Genomic DNA, 23,518 nt, shown 5'->3' with positions numbered 1-23,518 from the left:
GCCTTGAAGCAACAATTAGGGATTTGAATTTTACTGACTGAGATGGTAAACAGGATTTTGAACAAAAGAGTGGCATGATTTAATATTTTTAAGGGTTTATAAATTTTATTAATCTTTTCAAAGAACCATCTTTTGGCTTTGACTTTCTCTTATTTTACATTTGCTTTCTGTGATTATATTCATTTTTTTAAATAATTTTTTTATTTTGGAACAATTTTAGATTTACAGAAAAGTTGCAAGAATAGTAAAGAGAGTTCTCATTCAACATTAAAGGAAACCGGGTTAAGTAAATTCTTACCTAACCATGTTAAATTTGTCAAAACTAAGACATTAACACTCATTAAATTACTATTACCTAAACTGCAGGCTTTCTTCAGATTTCACCAGTTTTTCCACTAATGTATTTTTCCTCTTCTAAGATACAATCCAGGATACCACGTTGCATTTAGTGATTTATTTTTAAAAGATAATTTTGGTTGCCTATTGAAGACAGGCTATAGAAGGACAGGTTGAAGCTGGAAGACCAGTAAGGAACTGCTGTTAACTCTACAGCTGACTAGGAGTATAGTTTTGGTAGTGATGAAGGGTGGTCACATTCTGAATGTATTTTCGAGGCAGAGCTGACAGGAATGAGACTGCATATGGGATGTGAAATATCTTTTTCTTGAGAAATAAAATATGACTACAAGGTTTTGGCCTGAGCAAATGGAAGGACAGAGTTGCCATTTATTAAGAAGGGGAAGACTGATGAATAGATATGAAGGGTAGCATAAAAATTCAGTTTCATATATCTTAAATTTGAGATGTCAGACATTCATATAAAAATGTCAAGTAATAGACATTTGAATCTGAAGTGATGATCAACATATGTAGGGTATTTAAGGACATGAGATTAAACGAGATCACCTACGATGTGAATACAGAGAGAAGAAAAGAGGTCCTAGAACTGAGCACCCTGGGCATTCTAATGTTATAGAGGTCAGGAAGATAAGGAGATCATAAGGAGCTCCGAAGCCACAAATAAGAGTGAAAATAGAGCAGACATTGGAAGTAGGAGAACCAAGAATGTGGTATCCCAGAAGCCATGTGAGTGTTTCAAGAAGGAAGAAACGATCAACTCTATCAAACACGATAGAAAAGTTGAGAAAAAGAAAGACTAAGAACTTATTACTGGAATCATGATCATTGAAGTCCTTGATGATCTTAAGTGCAGTTTCAGAGAACCGCTGAGAATGAAAGCCTGGTTGGAGTGGGTTCATAAGAGAATGAGAAGAGAGGAAGTGTAAGCAGAAAAAAGATTAACTTTCAAGTTTTGCTATAAGGAGAATAGAGAAGTGGAGTGATTGCTGCAGGGGGATGTGGATTTTTTTGTTTTATTATAAGATGGGAGTATACCCATGGCTCCATCCTTGAACCTTTTTTTTTCTCTACCTGCAGTGGTTTTCTTGGTGATCTCATCCAGTTTTATGGCTGCAAAATATTTATATTCTGATGATTCCCCAGTTTATTATCTCCAGCCTGGATCTCCTCCATTAAATTCCAGACTCATATCCAACTGCCTACTCAATATCACTACTTGGATGAATAACAGTCATCTCAAACATAATGTCCAAAACTGAGTTCAGATCTTCCCCACAAACCTGCTCGTCTCTCAGTTTTCTACACCTCACTAAAAGCAACTCCAAATTTCCAAATGCTCAGGTAGAAAACCTTGGAATTATGCTTCTCTCTCTCTCTCATGCTCCACATCCAATCTATTGGTAAATCCTCCTAGCATTAACTTCAAAATTATCACAGAATTCAACCCCGTCTCATCACTTCTGGTCCAAGCCATCATTCTCTCTCCTGTGACTAGCAAAAACATCTTCCTCATTGATTTGTTTCCACTCTTGCCCCCTTCCTCACTCTATTCTAGCCTAGCAGACCTTATATATACCAGGCACACCTCTCCCCCAGATAACCAGGTAGCTTCTTCCTCTCCTTCTCCAGTTCTTTACTCAAGTTCATTTTCTCAATGAGGCCTTCTCTGATTACCTTATTTGAAATTGCAACATTACCCTCCTCTATGTTTCTCTAATAGCACTTACCACCTGATATAACGGTATACCTTGTTAGTTTATTTTATTGTCTGTTTCCTCTAACTAGAATGTAAATTCTCTAAAGGGCAAGGATTACAGTTTCTTTTGTCCCCTGCCACATCCTCAGCACCTACAGCAGTGCCTTGAGAGAGGAGATACTCAGTAATATTCATTGGATAAATCAACATAATTATATATTGATAAAAAGTATAACAGTAGCTAGAAATCTGGAAGTCATCCTACACTATTTCTTCTTCTCTTACATCTCATTACCTATCAAAACCTAACCAATTTTATCTACTAAATATTGTTAATCAGTCCCTCCTCTTTACCGGTAACACACTCACTGTCTTTTACCTGGACTACTATCAAAAACTTTCCTAAGTAGTCTCCCTGAAACCAATCCTGCCAAGCCTAAATTTAACTTCTACAATTTGGCCAGAGTGACTTCAGAGCTCAAGACTAAACAAGTCACCCACCCCACCCCACTCCACTTCCTACCCTCTGCTTAAAACACCTTGAATGGCTATAGGAGGGGTCAACAAACTTTTCCTGTAAAATGAAAGTAGTAAATAGTTCAGGCTTTGCAGGACATATGGTCTCTGTCCCAAATACTCAACTTTAGTTTTAGAGCACAAATGCAGTCATAGAAAATATGTAAACAAATGGATGTGGCTGTGTCCCCCAAATTTTTCTTTACAAGAATGGGAAGTGGACTGGATATGGCCCCCGATCTGGAGAATAAAGTAAAACTCCTTCACGTGAATTATATGGTGGTAATTTTTATCTGGCTATCTCCATTTTCATCTTTCAACCTTCATTTCACACTTTGTATTAGAGAAGTGCTTACACTTCCACATATGTATCACACCTATGTACTTTTGTTCACATGCCCTTCCCAACTATCTTCTAGCTAACTCATACTGTTTAAGACTTGGCTCCGGCAGCATCCCTTCTTAGAGGCCTTCCTTGAACCTTCAAGTTGGGAGAAGTGCCCCTCATCAATCTCTCAAAGAACGCCAACACACACCTCTATTCTACATTTACTATATTGAAATTCTGTTTAAATCTTTCATCGCTAGTTTTAAGTTCCTGGTAGGTGGGGATTAGGTCATTCATTTTCATAACTCCAGCATCTAGCATATAGCAAGCATTCAATAAATGCTTTTTGAATTGAAGTGAAGGTTCCTCTTAGTAATAAAGCTCAGGTAACTCAAGCACTACTGAGAATTTCTGTTAATATGTTGGGTCAGAAAACAAGTTATCAAATATCAACTTCAAGAATATAGTTTAAATAGTCCTTCTAAAATATTTAATCCAATTCCAACATTAGTATTTAAGAGTGTACAGAGAAAAGAATCTTTAAATCATCAAGCCAAAATGTGAATTAAGACTTACTTCAATTTGAAGAGCCAGTTCCACTTGGTTGTGATAAGAATCTAAAAGTTCTTCAACAGGATGTCTGAAATAAAGAACAGTTATTGTGGCTGAAAGATACCATATGCAAAAATGATCATTTTATTCACCAAAATAAGTGCATTCACATCCAAAAGTAACGTTTGAAAACCTGAAATTAATGTTTTAGATGCCACACCTTGTCATGACTTCTTTATAAGGTTTTTCTATTTGATGCAGGTGTTTGTTTAAATCCACAGGTGTTTCATCATCTTCTGCCTAAAAAAACATACAGACAAATGTTTACCAAATAATGAAATCCATTCTTTGGTCTTTCTATTGCCAAATTAAATAAGGTTAAGCGTATGATAAATTCTTGAAATGAAAGTGACTTTTGAAAACCGAGGCCTGTGCTATAGAGAGAGAATGGAGAGCTAAAAGCACTTTTAAAGATGGCTGACAGCCAAATGAAGGTGGGGTGGGAACCAGATGAGAAGAGATCATCTGAATTTCTGCATTTTTTATAATGATAATCAAACTTCTTTCTACCTTACCTGCAATAAATAAGGCACTGGTCTCTTTAACCATAACCCTTACTATTCAAAATACTCAAAAACATCATGCCTTAAGAAACTGAAAAGAGAAGTTACTAATGATTGCTAAAATGTACTGAGTTTTGTGAAATAGTTTCCACCCAAGTGAAATAAATTCTACCTAACATAGGAGCAAAACCTAGGAAAATAAAGAAAAGAGAAAGTAGAAATGATTGATATTTTTCCTCCTAAAATTCTACCAAATGAAGAATGATTCTCTTTAGAGGTTAAAAGTCATCAAGTGTTTATACAGTAATAAAATGGCCTAATTTCTTGCATTCTATTTTGCTTTAACCTCAAAAGAAAGTACTATAGTTTTAAAACAGAGAATTAGTTTTCGTTTCATGAAAAATAATGTCTTTTTCTCAGTTTGGTGCAAAGGTCAATGTGGATCTTTTTCTCCCCAAAACCATATTTAGCATTCAAAATCTTTCTTCTTCCTCATTTTTCCTTGACTGACCCTGATGTTTTCATTGTGTAACTTGTGTAAAACTATTACAAGCCAAACTTTTATAATTCCTCCACTTTGATTTTCAAACATGCCTCCAACTCTGAGTAGTATGCTACCTAAACCTCCATGATTGAAAGTCTCCCCCCCGCCCCCGTCTGCTAAAATTCTCCCCACATCTGCTTTATCCTGTAGGGGATACAGAGTGCCTCACTCCCAGTCAAACCCAAAACTCTCAGAGCACGTACAAATTGCAAGTTGGCTGATTAGCAATTATTTAGAATTATATATTAATCTAAATTAATATTAATCTAAAATTAATATTTAATAATTAATATCTAAATTAATCTAAAATTATTTAGATTCAACCAAATGCAATTCAGTTATAGGGTACACACTTACTGTTCGGGCCAGATTTTGGCACATTGCGCTGAAGGTCAAAAGTTGTAGTTTAATCTCTGTGTCCCATTTTCGACAGTTTTGAATATGTTCATGACTTCCAAGACAATGATTACTGTTAAAATATATCAATTATTCATCAATGTTATTCTCCTCAAACTAGAAATTATACAGGTGAGAGTAAAATGTAAATTGTATCTGCATCAGGAATTGAAGGGAATGGTAAAATACAGAGATTTTTTTTAACCAAGTGTGAGCATTTAAATAGAGAAATAATTCTACATGAGAAGAGTTAAAGCAAAGAAGAAAGAAGATGAAGACAAACAAGGAAAAAAAACAGGGACAGAGAATTTCTAGTAGGTTCAGAAAAAGATTCATATAATGATTATTTCAGGCAACTAAAAGGAAATCACAGCTAAACACTGTGTATAAAGTAATACTGCATGCTACAAAAGGAAAATGGAGTCCATAATGATGTAACTATTGCCTCTCTGCAGAAAGAAAAACAATTTTAAATTCACTTGTCAACCAATTGCCCACCATTCTTCCTATCTAAGACTATCAGCTTCTTAAGGGCAAGATCCTCTACTGTCTTAGACATGATGTCTTAGACAACGTATATCTTAATATAAGTTAACTGATCCAATAAACCAATTCACTAGGACCCAAAGTGGTTTTAGATTATAAATTTAACTTGAAATTTTTCTAATTTAATCCATTAAAATGAAATTTCCAAAAATGTTGCTCAATAATTAAATGAATACTTACTTCTGTAGCACTTCCTCTTGACCACAAACTTTAAGAACATAGCTGCCAACATCTACTTGATTCAAGTCATCATGTACCCAGCAAAGGGCTTGCATTATTATGATTTCTACAGTAGAACTCACTGTAAAAGAGTTAGTCATCATTTTCATTTTACACATTCAACTCTAAGTATATACCTATTCAGACTGTATTTCTTATCATCTAAAACAGCACTATATAAGAGAACTATAATGCAGGTCACATATACAATTTAAAATTTTCTAGTAGCCATGTTGAAGAAAGTAAAAAGAAACAGATGAATCTAATTTCAATAATATATTTTATTTAACCTAATATATCCAAAATATCATTTCAATATATAATTGGTATTTCAAAATTACTAATGGGATATCTTACTTTCTCTTTTCAAAGTAAGTCTTAGAAATTCAGTGTGTATTTTACACTTATAGCACATCTCAATCTATATTAGCCATATTTCAAGTAATCAATAGCCACATGTAGCTAGTGGTTATCGTATTAGACAGGGCAGATCTACACTGAGATAGCCACCTCTATTTTACAGACTCCTCCAAAAAGGATGACATTTAGCAGTGTCTAGCAGACAATTATTTAAACCAAATCATAAGGAAAAAGAATCACCATTTTAAACATTTGACATTTGCCTGGTAAATTATCCAATGAAGAATAAAAATATAGAAAGTAGGAAGTATTATTCAATTATCATTCTTCGCAATAGCTGGATACTAAGATTACAAACCATTAAAAACTAAAGTAACCTATTTCTATACTTAGAGCTTTTATGTTCAACTTAGAAGACAGTGACTACATTCAGAATTCATGAAAATTAACAGCTTGGCAGAAAAGGCCATAAAACCTTCATCTAATACAACAGCTACATTTCTGAACACATTTATATGCATCGTAACAGTTATTATTTAAACACACAAAGCACTTCTACTATAATATGGTTATATTTCTTAAAAGAGATGTACACTATAAATGTGCACATTTATGAAGCACCAAACAATAGGCATTTGATATATTTTTAAATGAATCAGATCTTGATATATCAAGTCAAAATTTGATACAAATCAAAACATTTGCTATCAATGCTTATCCATGCTTACTTCAATCAAGCTTATTGACCTTACTTTCCTTCAATTTTAGTATTAATTCTTACTGCATACGATTCCCCAAACCAAAATTTAAGGTATGTTAAAAAGAATAAGTCTTCCTTTAGAATATAAAGAATAGGACTATAATTAGCCTTGCTAGCTAATGCTTTTGGGTTTTGGCCAAGAGCCACTGATTAACCAAATTACTCAGCATCTTTCAGAGAAATATGTAGTTATAAAGGTAAACTGGTATTTCATTAATCCAAACCAGAAAACTATCTATATGAACGCCAATTTCTGGAAAAGGATAACTAATGCATGTTAAGTATTTTACCACACACACACACACACACACACACACACACACACAAACACACACACAGATTTTTAAAGGATACCTAATGATAACAAAGTCAGTTTATTAAAAGAATGATAACATTAACATTTTAAACATTTTCTCCCTAATCAGAGCAAAACAAGATCGTTGGGGAACTATGAACCTACCATCGCATGTAAAGGTAACTGGTAGCTGAAATCCTTCAATTTCAATGGAGACCTTCACGCTAGCATTTTCTCCACATATGTTTCTTTGCACTGTGACTGGACTTAACAAATAGCCTGGATTTGTGCAGTGATTGGTATATGGAAAGCTGGTCTTCAATCTATTCACAAAAAACAAGAAATTAAATTCTTTTTTTGAAAGCTGCATTTGAGAGCCCTGAACAAGGCTTTGCATGCTTTTGGCCATTTAATTCTGTGTTATTGTCCAATTCTAGAGCAGCTCAGGAGAAATGCAATGAATGGACCCCTGTCAAAACTCCAAAACACCAGCATTTGCCTTTTAAATAAACAGAATCCAAGGAAAGAGATTAAGTACTGCCAGGACAGCTTTGGTAACACTAACAACATCAACAAAACACACACTGGATACACAGCATTAAATGAGGTTCTCTGCTTCAGATTTTTGGCTAAACAGTATAATTTCACAAAATGTACATTTTTAATGAACCATTGACAATACAGGTGATAGCCCTAAATTGTAATTGCCAGAGGGATGAAAAGTTTGTTGTCTTTTTAAAATCTTTTTTTCTGACATCCTTTTTCCTACACACTGTTTTTGGTTGTTAGCATGATAGAAAAACATAGACAATGGGTTTTTACAGTGCTATGAGGCCTTTATTCCCTCAAAGTGATTTCTAAGACTTAGGGAATGGCAAAAAAATTGCCTGTGAAGTATTCTTGGTATTCATAGTAGCAAAATAGTTTAAATTTAAATATATAAGCCAGGTGTATGGCTCATCTCCAGATAGCACTTCTATTAGCTGAAGACAAAGGAGGATTTGATGCCTTCTTTAAACCTGTGGGCTTCCTTTAACTGACTTTCTTCTGGAAGTTAGAAGACAAATTCCACTTCTCCCATCTGCTTTTCACAGGGCTATAAAGGGAATGAATGCTGGAAGTTTTATCTATTCCCTTCTGTAGAGATTAAAATAATCAAGTTATAGGAACAGAATAAAATAGTTTGAGTTGACAATAAGAAAGGTTCTGGAGAGGCAGGCAGCAAGTGTAATTATTTGTGCACTACCACTAGAGTCAGACTTCCCACATTTAAATCCTGACTGTACTACTTACTAGCTGTGTAATCTTAGGCAAGTTATTGGATCTCCTTGTTGCTTCAGTTTCCTCTTCTATAAACTGGGGATAATACTACTACTAACTTCATGGGGTTGTTGTGAGAATTATGTGAATTAAGTTTATAAGGACACTCAAAACAGTGTCTAGTACATGGTAAGCGTTATAAGCATCTCGTCAAATAAATGAATAAATGAATAAATCTGGTTTCTGCACTGTGATCTTAAGTGCCACAAAGGATCTAATATTAAAAAGAAATGTAATTGAAAAAAAAGGGTAACATAAAGTAATAAACTTAAATTGATGTTGGAAATGCACCTTTAGATATGGACACATTATCTTCAAATATCTGATTGTTGCCAAGCTTACCCCTCAGTAACACAACGACAAGACCTTCATAGGACCCAGCCTAAGATTTGTATTGTTTCTCAGATACTTGGTATTCTTGTTTCCTATGAAACAAGAAATACCATATGAAATAAGATACTCACAGCAAATCACGTAGCTAACTAATATATAAAACAGTAAAGAACTTTATATCCAAGGAAGCCTTCAATTTTCAGAAATCCTTAAGGATGATAAAAGGAAAATCAGAAATTCCTGATGACAGTTCAGAAAACAAGAATTTACTGGACAAAAATTCTAGTGATTAAAAAGTTACATATAAAAATGAGGGTTTGGGGCTTCCCTGGTGGCACAGTGGTTAAGAATCCACCTGCCAATGCAGGGGGACGTGGGTTCGAGCCCTGGCCCAGGAAGATCCCACATGCTTCAGAGCAACTAAGGCCGTGCGCCACAACTGAGACTGTGCTCTAGAGCCCGCAAGCCACAACTACTGAGCCCGCGTGCCACAACTACTGAAGCCTGTGCACCTAGAGCCCATGCTCCGCAACAAGAGAAGCCACCGCGATGAAAAGACTGCGCACCGCAACAAAGAGTAGCCCCTGCTCACCACAACTAGAGAAAGCCTGCACACAGCAACAAAGACCCAACGCAGCCAAAAATAAATAAAAAATAAAAATAAATAAATTTATTTTAAAAAATGAGGGTTTTTAATCGAATTGACACTACTTTATAAGAAACTTGAGTCAGCGTCGTTTAGAATAAAAGTAACTAAATGCAGAGGTGAAAACCTATAGGGAATCCTTGGGATCAGGACACTTTTGTAGAATATAAATATTGGATTGGAACCATATATGAGGAAAGGAAATTAAACGCTATTCAGAATGACAAGTGTAAAGTGTAGTTTTTCATCTTACCCTAGGAGACCACAAATGAAGCAGCAAAAATTTCCACTGGTATCTAACATTCCTCTGAGAACTTTCTCTGGACCTATGTAACTAGTAGATAACAGCAAGTTTTGTCAATTTTGATGAGTGTGAAAAGAAAGAAAAAAAAGAAATAAAAGCAAGAAAAATGCAGTAATAATTAAATGCCCTGATTCAAAGTATTTTACAGAACTTTAAACTGAAAGAGACCCTTGAGATCACTAGTCCAACTCCGTGATTTCACAGAAGCAAAAAAAACAAGGCCTAGAAGTAGGCTTAACTGTAAACGAATATCATCTTGACAATCTTACACTAATGTCATAGCTGAATTAAAATAATTAAATTAATCATTTTAGGAGATTTCAAAAAATGAGGCATTGACTAAGAGTATAAATACTTGTTTTTAAAATCTGCACACTGGAAAAAATAGAAAGTGACATTAATTTCTTCAAGACATCAAGACTTCTCCTGACTCCAATCTCCAAGGTCAGAGGGGAATGAAAGAATTTTCTAGAACATGGCTTCAAAAACACCTCTGCCTCTTACTTCTCTGAAACATTTGTTGCAATCCCACTCTAACAGAAATAAATTACAAAAAGAATTCATTCTCTCTAGTTCATCTGAGGTTTTAATATTACATAAGCCATTTGTGTGTGTGTGTGTGTGTGCGAGCGCACGCACATGCACACATAAATAAAAATGATCATTTTAGCTTAGTGGCAGAGTTTGTGTAAATAACACTAAGATTCAAATGCAGAAAAAAAGGCAGATCACAGAGAGCCTAATTTCTCAACATGCAAAGCTTAAATGCAATAGTCAATCAACACAGTCTAATAGACAGGGCTTGTTTGGAAAGAAAATTTTAAAAACTCGTTGAACACATATCAGATTAATACCAAACCATTAAGATAAAACACATATCAGATTAATACCAAACCATTAAGATAAAAGTTTATTTCCAAACTGTTAACCACACATACATAATGGTATAATGGAATAAAGGCACAGGTAATTTCTAATACATGCAATTTGCATTCTCAGTCACCTAAATGTCTCTTCTATTTTAAACGTCTACTGAAAAATATGAGTTTTAAAAATACAGTTAAGAGTAACCTTTTCAGGAAAGAAAAAGTGACTCTACTGATATTTTTCTTCTTTTTTTTCCCCTAAGGTATCCTGAAGAAAAGGAATCCTGGTTAAAAGGTGACACACAGGAAGATAGAATTTTAATGAAATGTTACCAATAGTCTAGAAAGTCTAGTTAGATATTAATAAGTCCCATATCATAAAAATGATGAATATACTCAAAAATGATCTGGGAACCCCAAACTCTGCTTTGCTTAAACCACACTGGGGAAAATACTGGATTCAGAATAAATCTCCCAGTAGTGATCTACTTTTCCTTCTTTTTTTTTAAAAAATAAATTTATTTATTTGTTTATTTGTTTGTTTCTTTTTGGCTGCGTTGGGTCTTTGTTGCTGTGCACGGGCTCTCTCTAGTTGCCGTGAGCGGGGGCTACTCTTCGTTGCAGTGGGTAGGCTTCTCATTGCGGTGGCTTCTCTTGTTGCGGAGCACGGGCTCTAGGTGCGTGGGCTTCAGTAGTTGTGGCATGCAGGCTCAGTAGTTGTGGCTCAAGGCTTAGTTGCTCCGTGGCATGTGGGATCTTCCCAGACTAGGGATCGAACCTGTGTCCCCTGCATTGGCAGGTGGATTCTTAACCACTGTGCCACCAAGGAAATCCCTACTTTTCCTTCTTTTGATAACAGATCTCATCCAGTTGGCCACAATGTTTGTTGTTCCACTCCTTCCTTCCGAGGGATTTTTCTATCTGGTGCTGACTGAAAGGACTCTCCTTTCTGCTAACAAGACCATTAGAATATCAAAGTCTAAGCTATCAGTGGCTATATTCTCTGCCTTCAAAACTCCATCTGTAGTAGAAGCCAACATGCATGGTGAAAGGGCCCAGGGAGAAAAGGGAGGAAGAAGAAGAGTCCAAAGGGAGGAGGGATCAATTACAGTGTGTGAATTCCTGGATCTTGCTGTCACTGAGCTCTGCCCCATCCTCCCTCTTTCTGCTATACGGGTTTGTGAACCAATACATAAACTTCCTTGATTTATGCTAGTTTAAGATGGGTTTCTTGCACTCATAACAGAAGTCCTCACTAATACAGTGATATGATGGAAAGAAAACACACTGAACCAGAGGTAATGGAGACCTGGCTCTGTTACAGACTAGCTGAGTAAACTTTGGTAGGTAACTTCTCTGAGTCTCAGTTTCTTCATGTATTAAGAACACTGGACACATTTAGGATTAAAAGAACATTTTAGAAATGCATTTTTCTAACCTTCAGAAAATATATTTGCTCCTCTAATCTTGCTTGTTATATCATCGCTTAATTCTAAGTAGGACAATATTTTGAATGCTAGAAAGTTTATGGCAAAACTAAGTCTCCCTATAAAGGAAAAAAAGGCAGGGACTTCCCTGGTGGTCCAGTGGTTAAGAATCTGCCTGCCAACGCAGGGGATACGGGTTTGATCCCTGGTCCGGGAAGATCTCACATGCCATGGAGCAACTAAGCCCGTGCGCCACAACTACTGAGCCTGTGCTCCTAGAACCCATGCTCCGCAATAAGAGAAGCCACTGCAATGAGAAGCCCACGCACCTCAACGTGCGCAGCAATGAAGACCCAGCACAGCCAAAAAAAAAAAAAGGCATTTTCTAATTCTAATGAAACTTCTATGTTTAAGCCATATTCTCCCTCGGTAACAGAGTATCAGAAATCTACTGTCTGACCTCAATTTTTTCTTCTAAATACTCAGACCCCTAACAGGTTCAACTGTAGTTTGTGTTAATGTACCAATTAACTGATTGTTTTGACATTTTAGCCACAGGGAGAAAATAGTTAAAACTTCAAAAATTTTAGAATTAGTAGCACTAAGCTGGTTAAGCTAAATTTTTTTAAATTACTTAATAAAAAATAATCTTTATAAAGAAAAATTTCTTACTTTGTAATGGATTGACAAAAAGCTGCCACTTCCTCATTCTGTACTTCAATTTCTTGTAGAAGAGAACTTTCAGTTGGCAAAGTACTGGTCCCATTTGGGCCTTTCTGTAATGAAAAAAAGTGTTTTTATTTTAAAAGTAAAAGATCCCCAAAACGCTAAATAGCAATATAGCACAAACACATTTTTATGAAAATATGTACAAAAATATGGAGGTAAAATAAATCATATCAGTAACAAAGTTTTAAAGTATGGATTTCTATCTTTGTAAAAGTAATGCCAACTAAGTCTTAATTTTTAAAAAATTTTGGCCAGGCTGCGTGTCATATGGGATCTTAGTTCCCTGACCAGGGATTACCCCGCGCACCCTGCATTGGAAGCGCAGTCTTTAACCACTGGACCGCCAGGGAAGTCCCAAGCCTTATTTTAAAGTTCATTGGTTTTACTTGCTCAGAAGTAGAAATAGGGCTGGGAGTCTGGACTACTACCCTGCGCGAGTCCTCCCGCTGCTTTCCCTGCTGTCCGCCCCTCTTGGCTCCGTGATGCCCGTGGACCTCAGCAAGCGGTCCGGGCCTTTGAGCCTCCAGGAAGTGGACGAGAGGCCGCAGCACCCACTGCAGGTCAAATATGGCGGGGCGGAGGTTGACGAGCTGGGCAAAGTGCTGACACCCACCCAGGTTAAGAACCGGCCCACCAGCATTGCATGGGATGGCCTTCATCCAGGTAAATTGTATACCTTGGTCTTGACAGACCCGGATGCTCCCAGCAGGAAGGACCCCAAATACAGGGAATGGCACCATTTCCTAGTGGTCAACATGAAGGGCAACGACATCAGCAGTGGCACGGTCCTCTCCGATTATGTGGGCTCTAAGCCTCCCAAGGGCACAGGCCTTCACCATTCCGTCTGGCTGGTTTATGAGCAGGACAGGCCACTGAAGTGTGATGAGCCCATTCTCAGCAACCGATCTGGAGACCACAGTGGCAGATTCAAGGTGGTGAATTTCCGCAAAAAGTACGAGCTCGGGGCTCCGGGGGCCGGCACGTGTTACCAGGCCGAATGGGATGACTATGTGCCCAAACTCTACGAGCAGCTGTCTGGGAAGTAGAGGAAAGCCAGGAGATGGACATCGTCCCAGAGTTCCCAAGCAGTGTTTCAGTTTAGTGATGCATGTAGATTTCTTCCCTTCCCCCTGCCCCGAGGCCTGAGCAGTCAGATTTAGGTTTAGGGTGTCTTTTCCTTCTGCCTGTCCTTTATAATTCTAGGGGGTTTATGTTTTGATCAAATCTGAACTCCGTTTTGGTGGGGGATACTTTGGTACTAGGATGGAGTCATTAAAATGTTAATATAAGAATAACAACCCAGACGTTAAAGAGGAAAAAAATTCTGGTAAAAAGACCAGGTCTGCAGTATTAGAACAGAGCATCAAAGAATCTTTAAGGGAGGTTGAAAAAAAGAAAAGATTGATTGCCTCTGCCTTTGTGAGCCCGAGCCCAGGACTGTGTGTGACGGCATCTTCTGGCATTTGTTTTCAGGGCCCTGTCTCTCACTAAGACAACCAGGGGCCGGCATGTCCACTAGCCCCCAACGTGATACATCTCAGGCTGGTTATTGGTTGTCAGTGTCCCGCTCTGGCTCCTTTAAAGAGCAATACTGGTAAAAGCAATAGGGAGAGAGTCACTCTGCTGTTAAAGCTTGGCCATCTAGATGAGCTGCAGGGCTGAGTGAGAGGTCATCAGAAATCCGAAAGTCTGTGCGTGTTACATTGATCTCTCCTCGGTGTAAGAAAAGCCGGTCTGGAGTTGCTGAATGTTGTGTTAATTCTGCTATTTGCTTATAGGTGAATAAAAATAAAAACATGTGTAGATGGAAAAAAAAAAAAAAAGTAGAAATAGGCTGTACTTTGTATCAGTCAATAAGAATGGAACGCTAAAGACATTTCCATTCAAAATCTTCCAGAAATGAACACTTCAGAAAGTTAACAGCTGAATGAAAGTAAAGGACTAGGCTCTGTTTTAAGAAAATGAAGATGTCAAGCCCATTTGGGACTCCTCTAATAAACCAGGAATTCTATATATTCAACTTAGGTCTCAAATTCCAAGAAAGCATCTGGTTCTTTATGTAAGAGAATGAGTTTTAGGAGTTAGTGGGCATTTTCTATGTTAATAAACTTGTACAAACACCCTGACAGTCCTTCAAAAGTTAAGTTTATGTCTGATCAAAATTTGTGTGCCACATTTAGGAAGATAAATTCACTACCCAAGCACAGCCAAGCAGCAGAGTCCATTTAGAGGTGTTTTGACTTACTACGTAAAAATACTTGATTTAGCACAAATTTCAAATGTAAATTTCCTTTAAAATTAAAATGGGAACATTCTCAATTAAAACTTGAGTGAATGAGAACACAGTGTATAAATTTCAAGAGTTGTAATGGATTTCCATAACCATAGCAAACAAGAAGATTTTGTCAGAAAATTAAACTGAAAATTCAGGACAACAATTCCTTTATTAATTTACTGCTTTTATAATGTGGCAGAGCCCTTTCTGCTAGAATGTGATATGTAGATGGGGAAGTGACCAGCCCTGAGTTCTAGAAAAATCGCTACTACAAATAACAGAGCTCATAGGAAAAACAGAGTTAAGGTAGACTACTCAAAAATCAGTGTAATCAAAGCCCTAACTAAAACAATACCAAGTCTTTACAGAAACACTAACGCAGTTAAATCTCCACTTGAATTTGCACCTTGAATTATGGTCTTTGATCCTCTGAAGCCTCCTTAAACCCTGGAGCTCCTGCTTCCTAATTTGTTATATGGATTCTGAAGGGCATTTGCTTCTAGCGAAGACCAATTTCAATGAAGTTAAAAATATACCCCAGGGTGTAGACTTCTTCACCAAAGTTCTTAATGCAAACAGAAATGTCTTCACAGCTTCTCTGTCTGCACTCACTGCTTCACCAGAATGCTTAACCCTGTGGAATGTGGAACTGTTCTTGTAGCCACCATTTTCACTTCTGCAGGACTTGCAGTGTTTTCCTAATATTTTCTTGTATTACTAAGGCATTCCCTTTAATTATGAGAGAGTTTGTTCTAGATTGCTTTGAAATGTTAATATGCTGGGAAAGATTATTTTTGAACGAATGCTACCTCCCCATTATACTGACATCAATCCCATATTTACCAATTACAGAAGTTAATCTGTGTTACAGAAACAAGTATTGTAGCAAATAGACCATACTACCTGAAAAATGGATTTTTATATTTTATATTTCTAAAGAAACCCTCTGGTTTGCCACTCCAAGTTTGCCACAATCTAATCCAATAGTATTTCCCAGAACTTCAAGTGAATATTATGTCCAAGTTAGCTTGAATCATACCCTGTTCCTATGAAACACAAACTGAACTATCTTGCCTCTGAATCTTTGTTTGTCTTCAACGCTTTACTCCTAACCTTCCCTCACAACACAAGTCAAAGATCTATTAATTGTTTAAGGCCCAATGGAATGCCACGTCATCTATAATGTCTTTTATGAGTATTCAGTATGAAGCATTTCTTCCCTCCTAGCATTTCTAAGTACTTTTTCTAATTATTATTATTATTATTAAAAATAATATCTAAATTACAGTGAGATACCACCTCACACTCACTAGGATGGCTACTATTAAAAACAAAAAACAGAAAACAACAAATGTTGGCAACGATGTGGAGACACTGGAACCCTTGGGCACCGTTGGTAGTAATGTAAAATGGTGCAGCCACTGTGTAAAACAATGTGGTAAGTTTCTCAAACAATTAAAAATAGGATTACCATATGATCCAGCAATTCTACTTCTGGGTCTATACCCAAAAGAATTGAAAGCAGGTATCAAAGAGATATTTGTACACCCATGCTCATAGCAGCATTATTCACAATAGGTAAAACATGGAAGCAATCCAAGTATAAACCAACAGATGAATGGAAAAGCAAGCAAAATGAGGTATACAGTGGAATATTATTCAGCCTTAAAAAGAAGGAAAATTTTGCAATATGGTACAATATGGATGAACCTTGAGGACATTATGATAAGTGAAATAAGACTGTCACAAAATGACAAATATTATATGATTCCACTTATATGAGGTACTTAGAGTATTCAAAATCATAAAGACAGAAAGTAGAATGGTGGTTGCCAGGGGCCAGGGGGAGGGGAGAATGGAGAGTTACTATTTAATGGGTATAGTTTCAGTTTTACAAGATGAAAAGAGTTATGGGGATGGTTGGTGGTGATGGTTGCACAACAATGTGAATATATTTAATACCACTGAACTGTACACCTTAAAATGGTTAATCTGTAATTTTGTTATATGTATTTTACCGCACAAAAAAATATCTAGCAATTACTGAGCACTTCTTACATGTCAGGTTCTGTTGTAAGAAATTTACAGTCATGTATGTATGTGTGTGTGTGTGTATATATATGTATGTATATATTGTTTATTTCTCACAAAGCTCTAGTAGGTGGGTAACATTACTATTATCCCCATTTTACAGATTAAAAAATGAGGCACAGAGAAGTTAATGAGGCACATGAGGTCACATGACTAATATAATCAGAGTTAGGATTTCAACCCAGGCAACGTAGCTTACTCACTATGCCCTTCTAGTACCTCACAACAAAGTCTCCTGAAAAAAAACCTTTAAAACACAATGAGACAAAAACAGCATTGTGACCTTTGCAGGAGCAATGCTATAAAAAATCTGTATTTTTGTTGACCTAGTAACCATCTTTCCTTCTTTAACTCTGTTTGTTTTTCATGTTCCACTTATTAATAGATTCTGAATCTCCTTAGTGGCATTTCTAGATGCTTTTTTTTTTTAATCAAAAAAGTATTTTTTACAGTGCCTTTCATGTATTAGGTACTTCCTTTCAAGCAAGTTATAAGTTTCAACTGATGGTGACAGAAATAGATTATAATAACCAATTATCTAGTCATACATCAAGGTAATAATAGAATCTGGAAAATTAACACAAATGTTCTGCTCACAAAGTAAAAAACAGCTGGGCTGCCAATGATTTCATCTTTACATTAACATTAGCATTTTTTTGTTTTTCTCCACTCTTTCTGGAACCAAAAAAAATTTTTTTTTTAATTTCACACCAACTCCCTCAACTCTTGCTCCTGATCCCTTCCTCAAACTCCAAAACAACTTAAGTATCAAATCATCTCTTTCCTCCACTGATCTTGCACAAACTTTTATGCAGCACTCACGACTTTCTATTACATACTGCAGTTATATGCACATACATCTTGTCTCCCCCTTCTAATCCAAGTTCTTTAAGGATGAGGTCTGTGAATGGTTCATATTTGTACCCCACACATTTTGTCCTCAAATATTTTTTTTTCTTTATTTTTTTTAATAAGAGCCTTTCTTTTTTTAAAAAAAATATTTATTTATTTTAATATTTATTTAAGACCTGGCTTTGCCGGGTCTTAGTTGTGGCATGCAGGATCTTCATTATAGCACGTGGGATCTTTTAGTTGCAGCATGTGGTCTTCTTAGTTGTGGCATGCGGACTTCTTAGTTGCGGAATACAAACTCTTAGTTGCGGCATGTATTCAGGATCTAGTTCCCCAACCAGGGCCCCCTGCATTGAAAGTGCAGAGTCTTACCCACTGGACCACCAGGGAAGTCCCCTCAAATATTTTTCAATGAATGAAAGAGGCAAATGATAATAAGAAAAAATCACTAATGTCATTATCCAATATATGAAACAAAGAGGTTTGTGGGGGAAGACACTGAGCTCTCTAGTAAATATTTTGGGTTTGGAAATCCATGTAGATGTTTGGTCATCATCTAGAAATACTCTATTACAAAATTCTATTCCAGAGCTAAAGACAAAGAACTGGGAATCATCCAATTTCTGCACTTTTCTACAGGGAAATTTCTCTCTGCTAATTGTTGTCAGCATCCATCAGGATCACTGACAGAGCAATATCCCAACCAAATGGACTTTGGGTCCAAGTTCCATCAACAGGAGACAGTCTCTTCAGGAGGCTGAGGGATACATAATGGACTGCACCTACTGGACATCAAGCTGGGACATCTCTTTATACACATATGAATGGAGAGAGAGAGAGAGATTTATTATAAGAAATTGGCTCATGTGATTGATTATAAAGGATGCCAAGTCTCAAGACCTGCAGTCAGCAAACTGGAGACCCAAGAGAGCTGACAGTATAGTTCTAAGTCTGAGTATGGCAGGCTCAAGACCCAGGAAAAGCCGATGTTTCAGTTTGAGTCCAAAGTCAGGGAAAAAACCCCAATGTTCCAACTCAAAGGCAGTCAAGTTGAAGGAATTCCCCTTTTTTGGTGGTAGGGTCAGCCCTTTTGTTCTATTCAAGCCTTCAACTGTTAGGGTGAGGCCCACCACTTTAGGGAGAGCAATCTGCCTTTACTCGGTCTACAAATTCAAATATTAATCTCATCCAGAAGCATCGTTACAGACATACCCAGAATAATGTTTGACCAAATGTCTGAGGACCCCATAGCCCAGTCAAACTGACACATAAAATTAATCATCACTGCATCTCAACCATAGACAGCCAAGGAGTCTAGATCAGTAGCTTTCAAACTCTATCTCAGAGCCTCAAGAATAAAGCAATGACCAAGAGAGAACAGATAAGATATATTAAAAAACAACCAAAAACAAAACCTTGGGGGAATGCCTATGTTTAGAAACTAGACAAGGAAAACGATTCAAAGATTACAGGAGGAAAACTAGGAAGTAGATTTAACCAGGGCAACAGAAGAGAAGTTTCAAGAAAGGAACGTGGTCAATTGTTGCAAATGAAGCAATAAGGATGGACAGTGAGTATGGTCACTAGATTGGCAATTAGTATTCATACTACCAGAAACAAGTTTCTGCAATACAATAGGAACAAGAGAGGATGTTGAGGAACTGGAAAAGCAATAAGTACAAATTCCACTTTGAAGAATAATTGTAAAAAATACTTTGGGGAGACAGGAACAAGAAAAGAGGTGAAAGAGTTAAGTTTGGGAAAAGAGAAGGAATATCTCTTCCCTCCAAACCAGAAAGAAGAGGCAAATAAATCTGAGGTGGGCAAGTGCATACAAAGAATAACCTTGACCTCACTATTTAAAAAAAAAAAAAAAGGAAATTGGAAGTCCTAGCCAGAGCAATCAGACGAGAAAAAGAAAAGGAATCCAAATTGGAAAGGAAGAAGTAAAACTGTCACTGTTTGCATATGACATATGATACAGAGAACCTAAAGATGCCACCAAAAAACTGTTAGACCTAATAAATGAATTCAGTAGGATACAAAATTAATATATAGAAATCTGTTGTATTTCTATACACTAACAAGAACTGGCAGAAGGAGAAATTAAGAAAACAATCCCATTTACAGTTGTGTCAAAAATATTATAATAAAATACCTAGGAATAAATCTAACCAATACAGGTAAAAGACCTGTAGTCGGGAAACTATAAGATACCGATGAAAGAAAGTGAAGATGACACAAGTGGAAATATATACTGTATTCATGGATTGTAAGAATTAATATTGTTAAAATGGCCATAACACCCAAAGCAATCTACAGATTCAATACAATCCTTAACAAAATACCAATGGCGGGACTTCCCTGGCAGTCCAGTGGTTAAGACTCTGAGTTTCCACTGCAGGTGGCACAGATTCGATCCCTGCTTAGGGAACTAAGATCCCACGTGCTGTGCAGCGCAGCCAAAAAAAAAAAAACCAATGGCATTCTTCACAGAACTAGAACAAACAATTCTAAAATGTGTATGGAAACACAAAAGAACCCCCCAAAAGTCAAAACAATCCTGAGTAAGAAAAACAAAACTGGAGGTATCACGCTCCCTGATTTCAAACTACCTTACAAAGCTACAGTAATCAAGACAGTATGGTACCAGCACAAAAACAGAAACATCAATTAATGGACCAGAACAGACAGCCCAGAAATAAACCCACACTTACATGGTGAATTAATCTATGACAAAGGAGGCAAGAATATATAATGGGGAAAAGGATAGCCTCTTCAATAAATGGTGCTGGGAAAACTGGACAGCTACATGAAAAAGGATCAAACTGGACTTTCTCTCACCATATACACAATTAAATTCAAAATGAATTAAAGGGCTTCCCTGGTGGTGCAGTGGTTGAGAATCCACCTGCCAATGCAGGGGACACGGTTTCAGGCCCTGGTCTGGGAAGATCCCACATGCCGCAGAGCAACTAGGCCCGTGAGCCACAACTACTGAGCCTGCGCGTCTGGAGCCTATGCTCCGCAACAAGAGAGGCCGCGACAGTGAGAGGCCTGCACACCGTGATGAAGAGTGGCCCCTGCTTGCCGCAACTAGAGAAAGCCCTCGCACAGAAACGAAGACCCAACACAGCCAAAACTAAATTAATTAATTAATTTTAAAAAAAATGAATTAAAGACTTAAATGTAAGACCTGAAACCATAAAACTTCTGGAAGAAATCAGGCAGTATGCTCTTTGACATCAATCTTAGCAATATTTTTTTGAGTATGTCTCCTTAGGCAAGGGAAACAAAAGTAGAAATAAATAAATGGTACTACACCAAACTAAAAAGCTTTTGTACAGCAAAGGAAACATCAACAAAATGAACAGGTGGTCTACTGAACGGGAGAAGATATTTGTAAAGGATACAGCTGATAAGGGGTTAATATTCAAAATATACAAAGAACTCATACAACTCAATATCAAAAAAACAAACAATTTGATTTTAAAAATGGCATTTTTCAAAAGAAGGTATATGGCCAACAGACACATGAAAAGATGCTCAACATCACTAATCATCAGGGAAATGCAAATCAAAACCACAATGAAGTATCACCTCACACCTGTCAGAATGGCTATTGTCAAAGAGACAACAAATAACAAGTGCTGGTGAGGATGTGGAGAAAAGGGTACCCTAGTGCACTGCTGGCAGGATGTAAATTGATACAGCCACTATGGAAAACAGTATGGAGGTTCCTCAAAAAATTAAAAATAGAACTACCATATGATCCAGCAATCCCACTTTTGGGTATTTTTCTGAAGAAAACAGAAACAGTAATTTGACAAGATACATGCACCCCTATATTCACTGCAGCATTATTTACAATAGCCAAGATATGGAAGCAACCTAAGTGTCTACTGACAGATGAATGGATAAAGAAGACATGGTATATATATACAATGGAATATTACTCAACCATTAAAAAAGAAAAGAAATCTCACCATTTGGGACAACATGGATGGACCTAGAGGTTATTATACTAAGTGAAATAAGTCAGACAGAGAAATACCATATGATTTCACTTATATGTGAAACCTAAGAAGCAATACAAATGAATGAATATAACAAAACAGAGACAGGTTCATAGATATAAAGAACAGAGGGGAGGGACTTCCTTGGTGGTCCAGTGGGTAAGACTCCGTGTTCCCAGTGCAGGGGGCCCAGGTTCGATCCCTCGTGGGGGAACTAGATCCTGCATGCATGCTGCAACTAAGAGTTCGTATGCCACAACTAAGAAGTCCACATGCCACAACCAAGTCCCAGCACAGCCTAAATAAATAAATATTTTTTTAAAAAAAAGAAGAGAAAAAGAACAGAGGGGAGGTCAGGGGCAGGGGGTGGGAGTGGGGGAATGAAATAGGTGAAGGAAATTAAGTGGTACAAACTTCCAGTTACTAAATAAATGAGTCATGGGGATAAATGTAAAGCATGAGGAATACTGTCAATAATATTGTAATAACTTTGCATAGTGACAAATGGTAACTAGACTTATCATGGTGATCATTTTGTAATGTACAGAAATGCCAAATCACTAAATTATGTTGTGCACCTGGAACTAACAGTGTTGTAGGTCAATTATAATTCAATTTTTAAAAAAGGTAGTGAGGTCAAGGAGAGGTGGAAAGGGTAAATTAAGGGTTTAAGGAAAGTGATGCAGGTTTGCAATAATTCACAAAAACTTATCAGTGCATACTCTATAAAGCATTTATAAGAATATGGGAAAGCTTTACACCTAAACAAGTCCCAGGTTCATGCCATCTTACCCCAGAAATTAGATGGAACACCAAGTTTTCAATAAATGTATTTTAAGCATTAAATATAAACATATCAGTTGCTTTTCAGAACAAAGTTGGTTACTTCGTTACCAAAATTTTATAGAGACTTCAGTAATCTACTCAACTAATATACTATATTCAGCTAGACAATAAAAAACCACATTTTATTCAATTTTACCTCTCCTTTAAAATTAACATTAGACATTGTGCTAATGGGGATATACATGTTTATAGTGTTAATCAACTTTTAGAAAGAGTCAATAGCCACAGAACTTTGTAAAACCAATTCTATGAAAATAATTTGATTCATTACTAAAATCTTTGGGATCTATTCAAAGTAGCTAAATTATAGCTATTAACTAAAAGTGTGATTTAAACTTAAATTGCCAGAAGACAGTTTTAAGTACTATGCCTTTTCCTGGTTTTGGAAACAAAAATTTGAACTAAAGTATTTAGATTATTATGAACAAAAGACACTAGAAGGAAATAGGAAGTAAGACTGCTGAGTGAGAAGAAAAACACCCTTCAGAGTTTTTACCACAAAGCATAAAATTCTTACAGGAAATGAATACTTAAGTATGTAAAGTAATTATAAAGAATAGCACTGCAATCTCATTTCCCAACAAAAAATCTGAACCTCAGGGAAAAGTTTTTAAATAGAGATGAATGGTGTGTGAAAAATTAGAAGTTCCATGCCAATGTTTGTGCCACAGACTTCTT

General features: G+C 36.7%; 1 protein-coding gene and 1 pseudogene across 10 annotated transcripts in view; one reads left to right on the top strand and one right to left on the bottom strand.

The window, feature by feature from the left end:
• Positions 1–23,518, bottom strand: part of PIK3C2A (phosphatidylinositol-4-phosphate 3-kinase catalytic subunit type 2 alpha) — a 110,628-nt gene that overhangs the window by 42,946 nt on the left and 44,164 nt on the right. For 7 of the 9 annotated variants that reach the window (XR_014231388.1, XM_082341380.1, XM_082341374.1 and 4 more), the window contains exons 3-9: positions 12,704–12,807; positions 9,688–9,768; positions 7,301–7,458; positions 5,682–5,802; positions 4,917–5,028; positions 3,673–3,752; positions 3,477–3,540 (exon numbers count right to left, since the gene is read on the bottom strand). Coding sequence is in view for 8 of the 9 variants with exons in the window: in XM_082341380.1 (XP_082197506.1) it covers positions 3,477–3,540; positions 3,673–3,752; positions 4,917–5,028; positions 5,682–5,802; positions 7,301–7,458; positions 9,688–9,768; positions 12,704–12,807 (720 nt within the window). In the remaining variant the exon portion in view is untranslated. The remainder of the gene's footprint in view (positions 1–3,476; positions 3,541–3,672; positions 3,753–4,916; positions 5,029–5,681; positions 5,803–7,300; positions 7,459–9,687; positions 9,769–12,703; positions 12,808–23,518) is intronic. The other 2 variants (XM_082341379.1, XM_082341375.1) reach the window with 1 other exon arrangement.
• Positions 13,209–22,716, top strand: LOC309605612 (phosphatidylethanolamine-binding protein 1 pseudogene; annotated as a pseudogene). Its single transcript has one exon. The product of its transcript is annotated as a phosphatidylethanolamine-binding protein 1 pseudogene (transcript).

This window comes from Balaenoptera borealis, assembly GCF_965194805.1.
Source record: "Balaenoptera borealis genome assembly, chromosome: 11".
Lineage (NCBI taxonomy): Eukaryota > Metazoa > Chordata > Mammalia > Artiodactyla > Balaenopteridae > Balaenoptera > Balaenoptera borealis.
This window is presented reverse-complemented; position numbering and strand designations above follow the sequence as displayed.